Source organism: Stomoxys calcitrans, chromosome 2 (assembly GCF_963082655.1).
Source record: "Stomoxys calcitrans chromosome 2, idStoCalc2.1, whole genome shotgun sequence".
Lineage (NCBI taxonomy): Eukaryota > Metazoa > Arthropoda > Insecta > Diptera > Muscidae > Stomoxys > Stomoxys calcitrans.
In genome coordinates this window covers 226,172,503-226,188,890 of record NC_081553.1, presented here as the reverse complement: position 1 = coordinate 226,188,890, position 16,388 = coordinate 226,172,503, and the positions used below count along the sequence as shown (strand labels likewise).

General features: G+C 35.7%; 2 protein-coding genes across 6 annotated transcripts in view; one reads left to right on the top strand and one right to left on the bottom strand.

The window, feature by feature from the left end:
* Window positions 1-16,388, bottom strand: part of LOC106083493 (neurofibromin) — a 91,143-nt gene that overhangs the window by 29,655 nt on the left and 45,100 nt on the right. For 3 of the 5 annotated variants that reach the window (XM_013246598.2, XM_013246569.2, XM_013246591.2), the window contains exons 1-2: window positions 2,254-2,357; window positions 1,293-1,514 (exon numbers count right to left, since the gene is read on the bottom strand). In XM_013246598.2, coding sequence (XP_013102052.1) covers window positions 1,293-1,352 — 60 coding nt within the window. In that variant the 5' untranslated portion in view covers window positions 1,353-1,514; window positions 2,254-2,357. Of the gene's footprint in view, window positions 1-1,292; window positions 1,515-1,688; window positions 1,761-2,253; window positions 2,358-16,388 lie in introns of those variants that run through there. The other 2 variants (XM_013246575.2, XM_013246582.2) reach the window with 2 other exon arrangements.
* Window positions 5,526-6,002, top strand: LOC106083150 (enhancer of split m4 protein-like). Its single transcript, XM_013246010.2, has one exon. The coding sequence runs from the start codon at window positions 5,526-5,528 to the stop codon at window positions 6,000-6,002; it is 477 nt and encodes a 158-aa protein (XP_013101464.2).

Genomic DNA, 16,388 nt, shown 5'->3' with positions numbered 1-16,388 from the left:
CACCGCTGAAAATTTTTTCTGATGGTCTCGCCAGGATTCGAACCCAGGCGTTCAGCGTCATAGGCGGACATGCTAACCTCTGCGCTACGGTCGCCTACCTTACCTATTTATTAATTTGCTCATTGGCAAGTCATTTATTTTAAAACTTGGCAATGCTTTACGACCATAAGGGACCAATATTCTCTATTAGATTATACCAAATACAAATCCATGGCAGCCTTTTGTACGTACCGGATTGTCCCGATGTTGTCCTTCAACGGCAAGGGCTGACGCCTCAGTGTACAACAACAACCATATACATTCGATTGTTCTTCACGAAATCCAGATCTAGAAATTTTATGGCCTTAATTCAAACAAAATCACTGTACTTTACTAACAGGGGCTTATGGGAACGATAAAATATACCAATTGGTTTTAATAAAACTATGGTAAACTCCACTCCAAATGATCGCCAAATGTCACGCCCACTCTCCTGAACTCTTTTTTCTATTAATTCGATCATAAAATTAATTATATTCTATTAATTCTTTTAATAAAATTAAGTGACAAAATGCTACTGCTATTTGAAAATAAAATTTGAATACAAATTATATGAAGTTTTCAATTAGGCCATTTATGACCACTTTTGGTCATATTAGGAAATTTTAATTTCATTTTAAAAAAATTCTGCCAGCGAAACTGTTAAAAAAGTAGTTTGTCAAAATGCTAATGCCGTTGAATGCAAGCTTAAATCTCCCAGATTTGAAATTTCCTCTTTTTTTCATTCTAATACCATCCATATGGCAACACCACCGCTCAAATGCCCACATAGATAAATTATACATGTATTTCTTGTCTCTGTTGCCCATGACTGTATGCGTGTATATGTGTGTGACAAGGCCACATTGGTTTGTTTACAAACAGCAAGAGGAAGAAAATATCCCAAAAAAAAAACAATACACACACGTGCACGTTCATTCATAAATTCATGGATGTTGTGTTTCATTCATGAAATTCCCCCCCGCATAGCGCAAAACGTAAACAACAATTTCCCAAAACAATCTCACTTTTTTTTTGTTGTCTCATCTCTTTTGGCACATATTCGCGTGCCTTCGCCCTCATACGCCAGCAGCAGCATTCATCAAGATTTTATGAATCGATGGTGTGGTGGAGATGGGGTGCTTGAGAGCATACGTTTTTCTTTTGTTTTTTTCATTCTTATTTATTTTAATATTTTTGTGGATTGTTTTTGTGTTTTTTTTTTGGCAAAATGTATATGTATGTATACGATTGAATGTACATTCATAACTTACCTGATCTTCGAAACGAGCCAAAAGTGAATTGGCCCATTCGCCTGGTTTTTGAGTGCCCATGATGAGGATTTGTTTTTTTTTCGTTTATAAATTTTTCAAATTTAAATTTTCAGTGGAGCAGCATGTATTCTCCAAAAACAAAAGCTAAGCGAGTATATCATCTTCCATCCTAGGTGGTAACGAGCAATTCACATTAAGTTCCTTTCAATGACTTTGGGGAGCCTATATGTATATAAAACAATGAAATACAAATAAATTTGCTACATACACTTTTTAAAATATTTTTTCAGCGGCATTGTATTTATTTTTTATCACTGTTTTCCTTTTGTTTAGAAAAAATAGCTCCATTTTATTAGATATGTAACATCTCTAAAAAGGCGTCGTCAACTCGTATACCCACTAAATTTGCGTTGCGTTCAACAAGGTCAGTGAGGGTTTGATGATTTCTTCAAGCTACTCTTATATGTTAGTTGTTAATGTTGCAACAGTTAAGTTCTCTAAAAAGACACACCTACGCACTCTTTGTTGCCTTACATATTTTTTATTAAATAATTTCACAATTTTTTTACATATTCTCATAGGCCTTTCACAAAAATTTTGCAATACATATTGCTGCGTATATTAATGTGATCTTCTTCTTCCTTCGAATCGTTTGTCCTTAAAGGCACCTGCAGATTTTTAAGGCGTCCTTGCAAACTCCCATTTGTAGGCAATGTAGAATAATCAGAGACACTATTTCCATTCAACAAAACAGAAGAATCTTCTGCGCCTTAAAAATCACTAACTTATTTTGTTTTCTTCATTTATTTTTCACATTTTTCCAAAAGAAATCTTTTTGGGCAAGTACCAAATGTCAGGCAACACACAAGCAAGCACAGAAAATAGGTACACACTAACTAATGTATATGGACTTTTTGCATCATCAGCAATTTTCCCAATTTTCTTGTGGCCTTTGGCTTACTTTCAATAAATATTAACACTTTAAAACACTCTTAACACCGCCGTTAACCGAGGAACTTATAATGTAAGAATAATTTTTATTTTTTTACTGTTTAAAAGTTGTTTTGCAAATTCCCGTACACCCGTACATAGGGACTAAAAGTCGACTTTCGACTAATCGATTAATCGACTTTGTGTAAAAAAGTCGAAGTCGACTTTTACTGAATAAAAAGTCCAATAATCGACTTTGAAGTTAAAAGAAATCGAAAAGCCAAAAAATGTCGAAAAGCAGAAATGGATTTAGTTTCAAAGCGACTCCTTCGACTTTTTTAGCTATGGCTACAATAGTATGGAAGGGGAAGAAGGGCTTTATCACTTAAATTTATTTATTTATTTTTAATATTTAGTATATTACTATACAATCAAATTAAATATTTAACATTTTTAGGGGTCGATTATGGATGACAACTCAACTAGTTGTCAGTTTCATTCGATATCAGTGTTTTAAACATTCAACTACTAAATAAATGTTAAAAAAGTATGCATTAAAATGCAGAAATGGACATTTCTGTAACAAATTTGCCCGATGGCAACTCAACTGAAGTTGTTTTCTCTGTTTGAATTGCTTGTTTAAAACTTAAATGGATGGCGGAATGGCTGTTCACCTTTAACATTTAAAGGGCGGTAATATATTCGCTTTTAGCGAAAATTTTTCATGAATATTTTTTTAAATAATAGATTTTGAAGCAAAAAAACTTGATGATATCATTCAGTAGGACATTCCCTTAGAGATTTTTGTAGTACATTGAGTAACCGTGAAAAACCTGTGTTTTCACCGGTGAAAAGTGAACATATTACCAGCCATAATTATAAAACTCGACTTGTAATTTGAGGCACCTGGCAACCCTATGGTTGTTTTTGTCGTTTTACAAATTCTTGTACACCCGCACATATGTTGCTGGCTGCGTAGTTTGGATGATTTTTTACCTCCTCCTTTTTGGGTTTCATTCATTCTTCATTCATGACAAAACAACTGCAGCCAACTTCAGGTTTTCTACAACAGCTGATGGCATGTAATGGGGGTAATTGAGCTGAAGGCATCATATGTTTTATTAATATATACAATAAAATCTTATAAATTGCATTCAATGTTCATAATATATGAGTTCTAAGAGTTTTAAAAGCAATATTCAATAAATAAAAGTTTTAATATAACATATTATGTAGATTGCAAAGTTGAACAGTAAAATTATGCTGCAACATATACATATACTCGTTAATCAGTTTTGAATCCAAAAACCGTTAAAGGCAGGGTAGGGATTTCGATAACACTTTGTAAGCAAGTGGAATAAACAAATTTGAGTTGAATAACTACGTTGTTGGAAAGAACGGCAAAAAGGTTTTAAAGGCTTTATTTCATCCATACCATTTGGATTTGTTTTTAAAAAACTGTATGGTAGTGATAAGAAAACATTTGAAGATATTTTCCTGCTTAAAACCCCACCAAATGGACACAAAGACAATATGGGCATTAAATTAAAGGTATTTAGGGTAGGTAGATATCAATATTTGTACTCAGCAAAAATATTTGGGTGTAAGCTGCGATGGACAAACACACATGCTCAAACTGTTACACACGATTATGCACGTACACAGGAATTGAAGCCCGTGGGCTTGGAAATAGTATGAAAATTTATGAACGTGTCCATGAGTGGTGTAAAGTATGAATTGGGTATTAAAGTTTATGATTTATGGGCGTCAAAAGAATGGTATTTGAGCATAAAGTACGAATCTGCCATAAAATTAAGGTTCCACGCCCCTTAACACCCATATGTAAATATTTATCAACCGCGGCAATGTAGGGGTAAATGTAAGGTATTTACAATACTATGAAATTTTTTATGCAAATAAATTTTGATAAAAGTTTTCAACAAACTCCAACAAAAAAGCCTAAAAAATTTTTTCTTGAAAAAAAAATTCTAAAATTTTTCAACAACTGTGTCAAATAAGGTTCAAATCGGTTCATAACCTGATATAGCTGCCATATAAACCGATCTGGGATCTTGACTTCTTCAGCCTCTAGAGGTCGCAATTATTATCCGATTTGCCTGAAATTTCGTACGACGGATTCTCTCATGACCATCAACATACGTGTTTATTGTGGTCTCAATCGGTATATAGCCCGATACTGCTCCCATATAAATCGATCTCTCAGTTTTACTTTTTGAGCCCCCAAAGGGCGCAATTCTTATTCGAATTGGCTGACATTTTACACAAGTCTCCAACATATAATTTAATTGTGGTCCAAACCGGATCATATCTTGATATCGCTCTAATAGCAGAGCAAATCTTTTCTTATATCCTGTTTTGCCTAAGAAGAGATGCCGGGAAAAGAACTCGACAAATGCGATCCATGGTGCAGGGTATATAAGATTCGGCCCGGCCAAAGTTAGCACGCTTTTAGTTGTTATATTGGGTTGCCCAAAAAGTAATTGCGGATTTTTTAAAAGAAAGTAAATGCATTTTTAATAAAACTTAGAATGAACTTTAATCAAATATACTTTTTTACACTTTTTTTCTAAAGCAAGCTAAAAGTAACAGCTGATAACTGACAGAAGAAAGAATGCAATTACAGAGTCACAAGCTGTGGAAAAATTTGTCAACGCCGATGGGGTCTTGAATGAATATTTCGAGGAGTTGCAAATGGAATGACTAGATTAGTATAAACAAATTTTGATTTTTTTTATATCACTATCTACTGTATCTATACACTATATACTCAACTGTCGTATTTTGCATATACCCATAAGCCTGAGTCTGCTTATCATTGTGCCTTTTGCCTTTTTTTATCTTAACTCTGGGAAATTTGCCAAAAATCATGTTTCAGTTATATTTTCGTAAACAATTTGTTTGTTTGTCTTATTTCGCTTTAAACCCAAACAAACTCTCGAGTCAAAATTTCTCTGATAAGCTAAGGTTTGTTATTATAGTGTGTGTGGTTAATTTTCCTAAGCCGTTGTCACACTGCGCGCAGGCCACTTCCAAATATTCCCACGCGGGAAAAGCCAGACAGATAGGCGGGTAAGTCAGATGGTGTGGTTTTCAAACAATCATACCTGCATGTTTGTCAAAAGGGCAATTCCTATAAAAGTAAGAGGGATATAGGCAGCAAGAGACAGTCTTTTACAGATATACGTAAGCAAAGGACTTAAGACTCTGCATCATTAGGAAAAGTTCAAAAAAAAAAAAACAGTTGAAATGCATTTAAAAATCCTGGAACACAAATTTGATAAAATGAATCTTAGCAATAAAAAAGTTTCCTTGAGCATAAAGAAATTAATGAAACAATTGTTTAAGCGACACAAATGCCGAAAAGGTGCCAATGTGAAACACTGTAATAAAAAGGACAACAAGGAATCAATGATGCCTTTGGCGAGTAGGCTTGATGGCAGTCATTATATAGATCTTAAAAGTGAAAACAATGAATCTTTCTGTACCTCGGAAAACAACTATACCATTAGTCTACATACCAATGAAGTTTCTCTTCTATCCACCGACTATACCATCTGCGATTACCTATTTCCCCAACAACCCTATGAATTGGAAGACTTCGATATTAGTATCTTAACCACAATCCCTGTACACTTTCTACATACCCAGACGGGAGCATTTTTTTGGACTTCAGAAAGTGAACTACCACCTGATAATGATTTGGTGGAACCATTGGCTTGCTCCACCTATAATCAGCTGGCATGCATGCAATATCCTTGATGTAATGATGAAAACTATTTGTTAAACATTAAAATGGACTTGTTGTTGTTGTAGCAGTGTGTTGTACACCGAGGGGGCAGCCCTTGCCGATGAAGGATTCCATCGGGTCAATCCGGTACGTACAACCAGCTGTCATGGGATTGTGAAATGGACTTAATTTGGTTAAGTGTTTTATATATAGTGAATAATTTTTCAATGTAAAATATTATCGGTTCAAAGTTTGTCATTATAAACTGAATTTATGTTAGATGAAACATACATCAATCATTGCCGCATGATGTTCTAGTTTTCTGAGTCCCCATAAGGTAGAATTATTAGTTGTATTGTTATTAGTAGCTTGTGTTTAATGAAATTAATAAGTTAATAAGCTTCAATAAACGGTAATATTTTCGGTTATTAATAAAATTATGAATGAAGTAAAGAATTCCTCAATATGTGATATACTTCATAATAACCTTATTTAAATGTAATGGAACAATGCACCAAAATATGCCTGTAACCAAGTATGTATAAATATAATAAACTAGCTGACCCGGGCCCGCTGCGCCTTCTTTTACTTTATATTTAACAAAAGTTTCCTCGGAATATTTACTTTCGACAATTAAAAAGCGTTTTAGTGAAATACCATGCTATGAAAATAGTATATCGCTGGACTAACAGTTTAACAATATAAGTGCCTTTATCTGAATTCCATATGATCTTTATTGGTCTACCAATTTAAGTTTGGATATAAGGTGTACTCAATTCTTAAAATACTTTACTTCAGCCCGATATTCTCATAATGTCTGACTTAGGGGTGTTTTCAGGGGTGAGGTGGACTTCCAGACACTTGGCCCTGAAAAGTATCAGCATGCTGCTCTTCTCTCAAATACCATTTATTTAAACCCCATATTGCCATTGGTTTTGAGGGGAGCTTACAGGATGAGGCATCGCCCAAACACATGGCCCCAAAATGGGTTATCAAATTCGTTTTCTAATCTCAAATACCTTTCACTTGAGCCACATATTGGCATGGTCGAAAAATGTTTTTCCTTTGGGGGTGTTTTGGGAAAGCGGTGATGCCCTAAATACATGGACCTAAATTTGGATATCAAATACGTATTCTACTCCCAAATACCTTTATTTGAGCCCCATATTGCGATGGTCACTAAAAAATTGCTGTTTGTGGGGTATTTTGGGAAAGGCGTAGACACCCAGAAACGTGATCCCACATTTGGATATCAGATTCGTATTCTACTCGCAAATACCTTTCATTTGAGTCCAATATTGCCATGGTCGGTAAATATGTCCAATTTAGGGGTGTTCTGGGGCTTGGGTGGTCCCCCTAGAATTTGGTCCGAAAATTGGATAGCACACAAAATTTCGCTTAAATCGCACCACCCATCTCCGAGATCTGGCGTTTCTGAAAATTTGGGTAAGGGGAGGGTCTTATATGTTGGAGACCTGTGTAAAATGTCAGCCAATTCGAATAAGAATTGCGGCCTTTGGTGGGCTCAAGAAGTAAAATAGAGAGATCGATTTATATGGGATCTGTATATGGCTATAAACCGATTCAAAACATAATAAACACGTTTGTTGATGGTCATGAGATGATCCGTCGTACAAAATTTCAGGCATATCGGATAATAATTGCGACCTCTAGGGGTCAAGAAGTCAAGATCCCAGATCGGTTTATATGGCAGCTATATCAGGTTATGAACCGATTTGAACCTTATTTGACACAGTAGTTGAAAGTAAGAATAAAATACGTCATGCAAAATTTCAGCCAAATCGGATAGGAATGGCGCCCTCTGGAAGCTCAAGAAGTCAAGTCCCCAGATCTGTTTATATGGCAGCTATATCAGGTTATGAACCGATTTGAACCATACTTGGCACAGTTGTTGGATATCATAACAAAATACTACGTGCTAAAATTCATTAAAATCGGATAAGAATTGCGTCCTCTAGAGGCTCAAGAAGTCAAGACCCAAGATCGGTTTATATGACAGCTATACCAGGTTATGAACCCATTTGAACCATACTTGGCACAGTTATTGGATATCATAACAAAACACTACGTGCCAAAATTCATTAAAATCGCATAAGAATTGCGTCCTCTAGAAGCTCAAGAAGTCAAGACCCAAGATCGGTTTATATGACAGCTATATCAGCTTATGGACCAATTTGAACCATACTTGGCACAGTTGTTGGATATCATAACAAAACACGTCGTGCAAAATTTCATTCCAATCGGATAAGAATTGCGCACTTTAGAGGCTGAAGAAGTCAAGACCCAAGATTGGTTTATATGACAGCTATATCAGGTTATGGACCAATATGGCCCATTTACAATCCAACCGAACTACACTAATTAGAAGTATTTGTGCAAAATTTCAAGCGGCTAGCTTTACTCCTTCGGAAGTTAGCGTGCTTTCGACAGACAGACGGACGGACGGACAGAGGGACGGACATGACTAGATCGACATAAAATGTCGCGACGATCAAGAATATATATACTTTATGGGGTCTCAGACGAATATTTCGAGTAGTTACAAACAGAATGACGAAATTAGTATACCCCCCATCCTATGGTGGAGGGTATAAAAATCAATTTGTGTGTTTGTCTGTTCCGTATAGACTCAAAAACGGCTGAACCGATTTTCTTGAAATTTTCACAGATGGTGCATAATGATCCCGTGGTGAAAATAGGGTACTACCCTCCCCCTTACCCTTATTTTCAGAAACTCCAGATCTCGGAGATGGGTGGTGCGAGTTAAGCGAAATTTTGTGTGATTTCTTATAGTAACATTAAAAAAAAATTTGGTATCCAAATTGTGAATGGGGTACCTAGGGGAGATGCCCCACCCAAAACCTACCAAATATATATATATAGACCAATCACGACAATATGGGACTCAAATGAAAGGTATTTAAGAGTAGAATACGAATCTGATACGGAAATGTGGGACCAGGGGGGGACCACCCCAACCCCCAAAACACCCCTAAATCGGACATATTTACCGACCATGGCAATATGGAACTCAACTGAAAGGTATTTACGAGTAGAATACGAATCTGATATCAAAATGTGCTACCAAGTGTTGGGGGGCCGTCCCTCCCTCAAAAAACACCCCTAAACAGGACTTATTTACTGGCAATCGCAATATGGGGCTCAAATAGAAGGTTTTTGAGTGTAGAATACGGATATGATACCCAAATGTGGAACCAAGTTTTTTGGAACCGAAGAGCATAAATTTACTAGCATAGCAATATGGAGCTCAAATGAAAGGTTTTTGTAAGTACCCCACGAATCTGAAAAGTTTCTAAGGGGCCAACCTACCCCATAACACCACCCAAATAAGAAGTATTTGCTGACCATTGCAATATGGGGCTCAAATAATAGGTACTTTAGAGTAGAATACAAAGCTGATATATATTTTCAGAGAAAGTCACTGAATAGCCGCCCCATCCCCCAAACCGAACATGTTCGCCGACTAACCAAATATTGGGTGCAAAATTAAGATATTTTGGAGTAGACCACGAATCTGATATCAACATTCGGGACCAATTGTCTAGGGGACGTCCCACCCCCATAACAATCCCAAAATATGACGTATTTGCTCACCACTTACTGTTTCATGTTTCAGTGAAATCTGGTTATAAATGCAGCTTTTATGGGCTCAAGACCATATTTCGGCAGATCGCTCTATATGGCAGCTATATCTGAATATAGATCGATCTGACCAATATTTGAGTCGAATGTCGAGAGGCTTAAAACAACTCACTGTTTTTAATTTCATCGAAATCGTATAATAAATGAGCCTTTTCTAGCTTAAGACCGTAAATTGCCAGATCTGTCTATATGGCAGCTATATCAAATATAGTCCGATTTGGCCCATTCAAGAATTTAACATGTGTATAGAAGAAATAGGAATCTGTGCGAAATTTTTCTCAATTTTTGAAGACTGAAACGTGATTATAACTGACGGACAGACACACGGGCACCGTTAAATCGTCTTAGAATTTTACGATGATCTGAAATTTATATACTTTTTAGGGTCGGAAATGGATATTTCGATGTGATGCAAATGGAATAACTAAATAGATGGGGCCCTCGGGCCCGAGCCTCTCACACAAAATGATTTTGTCTGAAGAAAAAATGTATTAATTTTACAAATAGTGTTCCGTTATGACTTCCAATAACTGAGCCAAGTACGGTTCAAATCGGTCTATAACGTAATACAGCTCCCATATAAACCAGTCATCTGATTTGACTTCTTGAGCCCCTCTAAACCGCAATTTTTGTCCGAGTTAGCTAAAATGTTGCGCATAGTATTCCAACAACTGTGCCAAGTACCGTCCAAATCGGTTTATAACGTGGTACAGCTCCCATTTAAACCAGTCTCCTGATGTGACTTCTTGAGCCCCTGGGAGCCTCACTTTTTATCCGAGATAGCTAAAATTTAGCATGTAGTGTTATGTTATGACTTCCAACAACTGTTTCAAGTACGGTTCAAATCGGTCTATTACCCGATAGAGCTCCCATATAAACCGATCTTTCGATAACTTCTTGAGCCCCTGGAAGCCACAATTTTTGTCCGATTTGGCTTAAATTTTCGCGGATAGTGTTAAGTTATGACTTCCAACAACTGTGCCAAGTAGGGTCCGAATCGGTCTATAACCTAATATAGCTCCCATATAAACCGATCTACCGATTTGACTTATTGATCCGATTTGAATGAATTTTTGCACGAAGTATTTTGTTATGATATTCAACAACTGTGCCAAGTATGGTTCAAATCGGTCCATAACCTGATATAGCTGTCATATAAACAGATCTGGGGACTTGACTTCTTGAGGTTCTAGAGGGCGCAATTCCTATCCGATTTGGCTGAAATTTTGCAAGACGTATTTTATTCTTACTTTCAACAACTGTGTCAAATAAGGTTCAAATCGGTTCATAATCAGATATAGCTGCCATATAAACCGATCTGGGATCTTGACTTCTTGAGCCTTTAGAGTGCGCAATTATTATTTGATTTGCTTGAAATTTTGTACGACGTATCCTATCATGACCATCAACATACGTGTTTATTATGGTCTGAATCGGTCTATAGGCTGATACAGCTCCCATATATATCGATCTCTCTATTTTACTTCTTGAGCCCCCAAAGGGCGCAATTCTTTTTCGAATTGGCTGACATTTTACACAGGTCTCTAGCATATAATTTAATTGTGGTCCAAACCGGACCATATCTTGATATCGCTCTAATGGCAGAGCAATTTTTTTTATCCCTTTTTTGCCTAAGAAGAGATGCCGGGAAAAGAACTCGACAAATGCGATCATTGGTGGAGTGTATATAAGATTCGGCCCGGCCGAACTTAGCACTCTTTTACTTGTTTTCTTCTAACATCCCCTTATAATTATAATTAAGCAGCAGCCATTTTCAGCAAACAACAGACTTTTTGGCAGTCAGCCTGCTGGTCTGAAATTCCAGAACTACTGCTACAATAGCAGCAAAATTAACTACTAATATTCAGCAGACAGTGTTGGCTATTTTCAGCAAACTTTTTTCTATGAGTGTGCTAAACAAATTGACATACGAGTATCCTTAGTTATCTAAGAATATGTAAATAGTAAGATACCCCGTTTGTCCTCTCTTCAATACACAACACGGTTTTTTTTTAGAAAAGGTTATGATTTACAACACAATTTGTTCCGGTCATTCACCAGTGTTATTTGCTATTACATCCTTAACCACGTAACTAGTCACGCTTGACATACATAAATGAGTCCTTGACAGGTAATAACAAAAAATATCAACTAAAAATTTACAGATATGAACCTTATCAATGAAAAAGATGCCTTTTTGATAATAAAACATAAAGGTGAGTAAAATAGGGACTTTCTAACATGACTGTGTCAAAAAACCCATTAACGTTAGTGACGACCTGTTGACACTAATGTGACACTCTAAGGAATTGTAAATCATGTCCTTGCCACAGGTAGAAATATTTACACTCAGGGATCAATCCTTTTTCGCAAGTGCAGTAAAAAGTTCAGTTTTTTCTCAATAGGAAAATTCCATTACCAAAAAAAAAAAAACAATTTTAAACTATGGTAGTTTTAAAGGCTTCGAAATGAAATACGACTATTTGGAAAATATTTCAATTTTTATGTTAAAACCAGATTGTAGGCATAAAAAAGAAAAAAAATATTCAAAAACAAGTAAGAGCGTGATAAGTTCGGCCGGGCCGAATCTTATATACCCTCCACCATGGATCGCATTTGTCGAGTTCTATGCGCGGTATCTCTTTTTAGGCAAACAAAGAATATTGAATAAGAACTGTTATGCTATTGCAGCTATATCAAGTTATAGTCCGATTCGGACCATAAATGAATGCTGAACATTGTACAAGTCATCGTGTAATATTTCAGTTCATTCAGATAAGAATTGCGCCTTGTAGGGGCTCAAGAAGCAAAATCGGGAGATAGGTTTATATGGGAACTGCATCAAGCTAATGATCGTTTCAAACCATATTAGATACGTATGTTGAGGGTCAGAAGAGAAGCCGTTGTACAAAATTTCTGCCAAATCGGATGAAAATTGCGCCCTTTAGAGGCTCAAGAAGTCAAGATCCCAGATCGGTTTATATGGCAGATATCTGAGGTTATGAACCGATTTGCATCATACTAAAAACAGTTGTTGGAAGTGACACCAAAACACTACGAACACTACGTGCAAAATTTCAGTCAAAACGGACGAGAATTGCGCCCTCTAGAGGCTCAAGAAGTCAAGACCCAAGATCGGTTTATATGACAGCTATATCAAGACATGGACCGATTTGAACCATATTTAGCGCAGTTGTTGGAAGTGATACCAAAACACCACGTATAAAATTTCAGTCAAATCAGACGAGAATTGCGCCCTCTAGAGGCTCAAGAAGTCAAGACCCAAGATCGGTTTATATGGCAGCTATATCAAAACATAGACCGATTTGGCCCATTTACAATACCAACCGACCTACACTAATAACAAGTATTTGTGCAAAATTTCAAGCGGCTAGCTTTACTCCTTCCTCCCATTTACAATACCAACCGACCTACACCGACGCTTAACTCCTTCGAAAGTTAGCGTGCTTTCGACATGCAGACGGACGGACGGACATGGCTAGATCAACTTAAAATGACATGGCGATCAAGAATATATATTCATTATGGAGTCTCCGACGCATATTTCGATGTGTTACAAACAGAATGACGAAATTAGTATACCCTCATCCTATGGTGGAGGGTATAAAGACTGTAGCGCCGGTATTCACAAAACTTAATGTTGCTTTGGTATATGTTTACTTTATAGAACTGTCAAATAAATCTATTTAAGGCCTCATTAAGTTTTGTGAATACGGTAGAGCTTGAAAAACATCAATGGTACTATCGATATTTAATATTTTTCCGATGGATACTATCGGAAAATTCAATTTTTTTTAAAAATTAAACAAAAATGAACTATGCAACACTAAATGTATCTTTTAAAATGCATTGCGCCTATAGAGGGCGCAATTTTCATCCGATTAGGTTAACATTTTGTGCAAAGATTTCTCTCGTGACATCCAACTGAATTTAGTTATTTGGTCTGTGAATTATTCGATCTCCTGATTTTTAGTTCTCATTTTTACTTGATATATTTCGATAACGATAGTATCGATACTATTGATATTTAATATGAAATCTATCGAAAATATCGAAAGTTGTGATACGGCCGTTAGTTTTTAAATTAAATTTTGTTTTGAAAAAAAAGTTTTCTGTTTCTTTGTCTTACAATTCAAAAAGAAAATTTAGATTGCCTTTCTAAATACCCAACAAATTCCGTTAGGATCGAAATTATGAAGTTTTGAACAAGGCATTTCGTTTAGGGATATTTGGCTGCATGGCGCGGGGTATGATACTTAAGTCGTATCTAAGTCGTATGTTAAGTCTTACAACAATTGTTGTTAGAATGTCGATGCCTTTTAGATGAATATATGCCGCCGCCAAGTATAAAACACCTCCAATATATAAAATCTTTTCTATGCTTTCACTGCGTTTGCGCAGATATTTGTACTAAAATTAAACAGAGAGCTTATGAATTATTTTGTTTACAGAAGTAGTAATTTATAGAAAGTGTAAGTGTATTCATGTATGTGTATAAATGCTTCCAATTGCCTTTGAAGGTATTTGTTTGTTATAAACGCGAGAGTGAGAGCCGATGTTGAGCTTTTTACTAAAGATATCCTTGTATGCTAAGAAGCTTACTAAAGCATTGTAAAACAGTGATGCCCTATCGTTATTTGGGAATGAAAATTGGCACTAAGCTGGAAAATTTGAATTTTCAAGAAATTTTCTATAAAAAATCAAAGTTAATGAATTTTCTTATAAGCATAAAAGTGTTATAAAACTCTTATAAAATTGTTGCCAAAAAATGTTCATGAAAACTTCTTACACTGAAAAAAAGACAGAGAAAAATATAACAATTTTTTATCACCAAAAAATCGATACAAATTTGATAGAAACTTTGAAAAGTTTCATCAAATGGAGGCAATTTTGTTTTCTGTGTACGCGCAGAAAAAAAAATTTACTTACTAAGTTGGCTGCCACAGAGCGTTTAGTCCTTTAGCCGAACTTAGAATTGATTTCCAAGTGTCTCGATCTTCTATGTCGCTTCTTCAATTTCAGGCACTTAGTTTAGAAGACCACCGTAGCGCAGAGGTAAGCATGTCCACATATGTATGATTTCGTATAATTTTTGAACGATTTTTTTCGGAAAAATTACCTATGACCTTTGAACTTTAAACCTATTTGTTTTTGGCGTTGAACTAATTTTAAAAAATTTTCTACAGTACAAGCAAAACTTTTCATATCGTAAAAATAATAAATTTCTGACGACTTTAACATCTTTTTAGAAAAACATGGAGGTATAGTTGACTATTCAAAAAAAAAACGTCTCATGCTAAGTTTGTAAATATTGAATCAAAATTGTAAAGATCGGACCAAAATTAAAATTCCATATCGGATGAAAGTTTGTACATGGGACCTATATCTAAATCTAGACCGATTTTGACCAAATTCATTTCACACGTATTAAGACGTCAAATAAAACACCTCATGCAAATTTTTTTCAAGATCTGACCAACATGGTGGCTTCTACAGTCTTTAAAAGCCATATCAGATGAGAGATATATATGGGAGCTATATCTAAATCTGGACCGATTTTCACGTTTTAGGATGCCAAATTAAGCACCTTGTGCTTAATTTTGTAGAGATAGATCGAAAATTGTGGTTGTTACAGCCACATCGAATGAAAGATATATATGGGAGCCATATCTAAATCTCGACCGATTTTGACGATATTTTTTACACATATGTAGACGTCAAATAAAACACCTTATACTAAATTTTGTAAAGATCATACTAAAATTGTGGCTTCTTCAGCCTTAAGAGGCCATATCGGATGAAAGATATATGTGGGAGCAGTATCTAAATCTGAACCGATTTTGACGAAATTTTGCACACGTTTTAGGACGCCAAATAAAGCACCTTGTGCTTAATTTTGTAGAGATAGATCGAAAATTGTGATTGTTACAGCCTCAAAATTCCACATCGGATGAAAGATCTATATGGGAGCTGTATCTAAATCTCGACCGATTTTTACGATATTTTTTACACATATGTAGACGTCAAATAAAACACCTTATACTAAATTTTGTAAAAATAGGACCAAAATTATGGCTTCCACAGCCTTAAGAGGCCATATCGGATGAAATATATATATGGGAGCTATATCTAAGCATGAACCGTTTTTTTTTCAAAATCAATAGCATTCCTTGTCCTTGGGCCAAAGAATTGACATGGGCAAAATTTAATGAAAATCGGACAATAAATACGACCTGTACATTGATCACAAGAATACATGGACAGACAGTCGGACATAGCTAAATCGAATCAGGAAGTGATTCTAAGCCGTTCGGTATACTTAACAATGGGTCTAGCTCTTCTCCTTCTTAGCGTTGCAAACAAATGCACAAACTTATAATACCCTGTACTACAGTGGTGGTGTAGGGTACAATAAAATCTTGTGGTGAAAATGAGATATTTAATAATTTCGATAAAACTCAAGAGGGAGGGGACTGTCATCCTGTTATCATTACTCACTGAGTCTCATTTTTGTCCATTGTAATACCACAGCAGCGACGGTAAAAATACACTTTATAGGGCGCACCCCCGATTTTTTTAATTTTTGTTATTTTTATGTAAAATGAAGGAGAAGCACCCTAGGCGAAAGTTTTTTCTTCAGAGATCTTTTAGAACTTAATTAATTTTCTTTGCATATCTGTCGTAATCTACTCGTTAATACCTTTCATTTTATA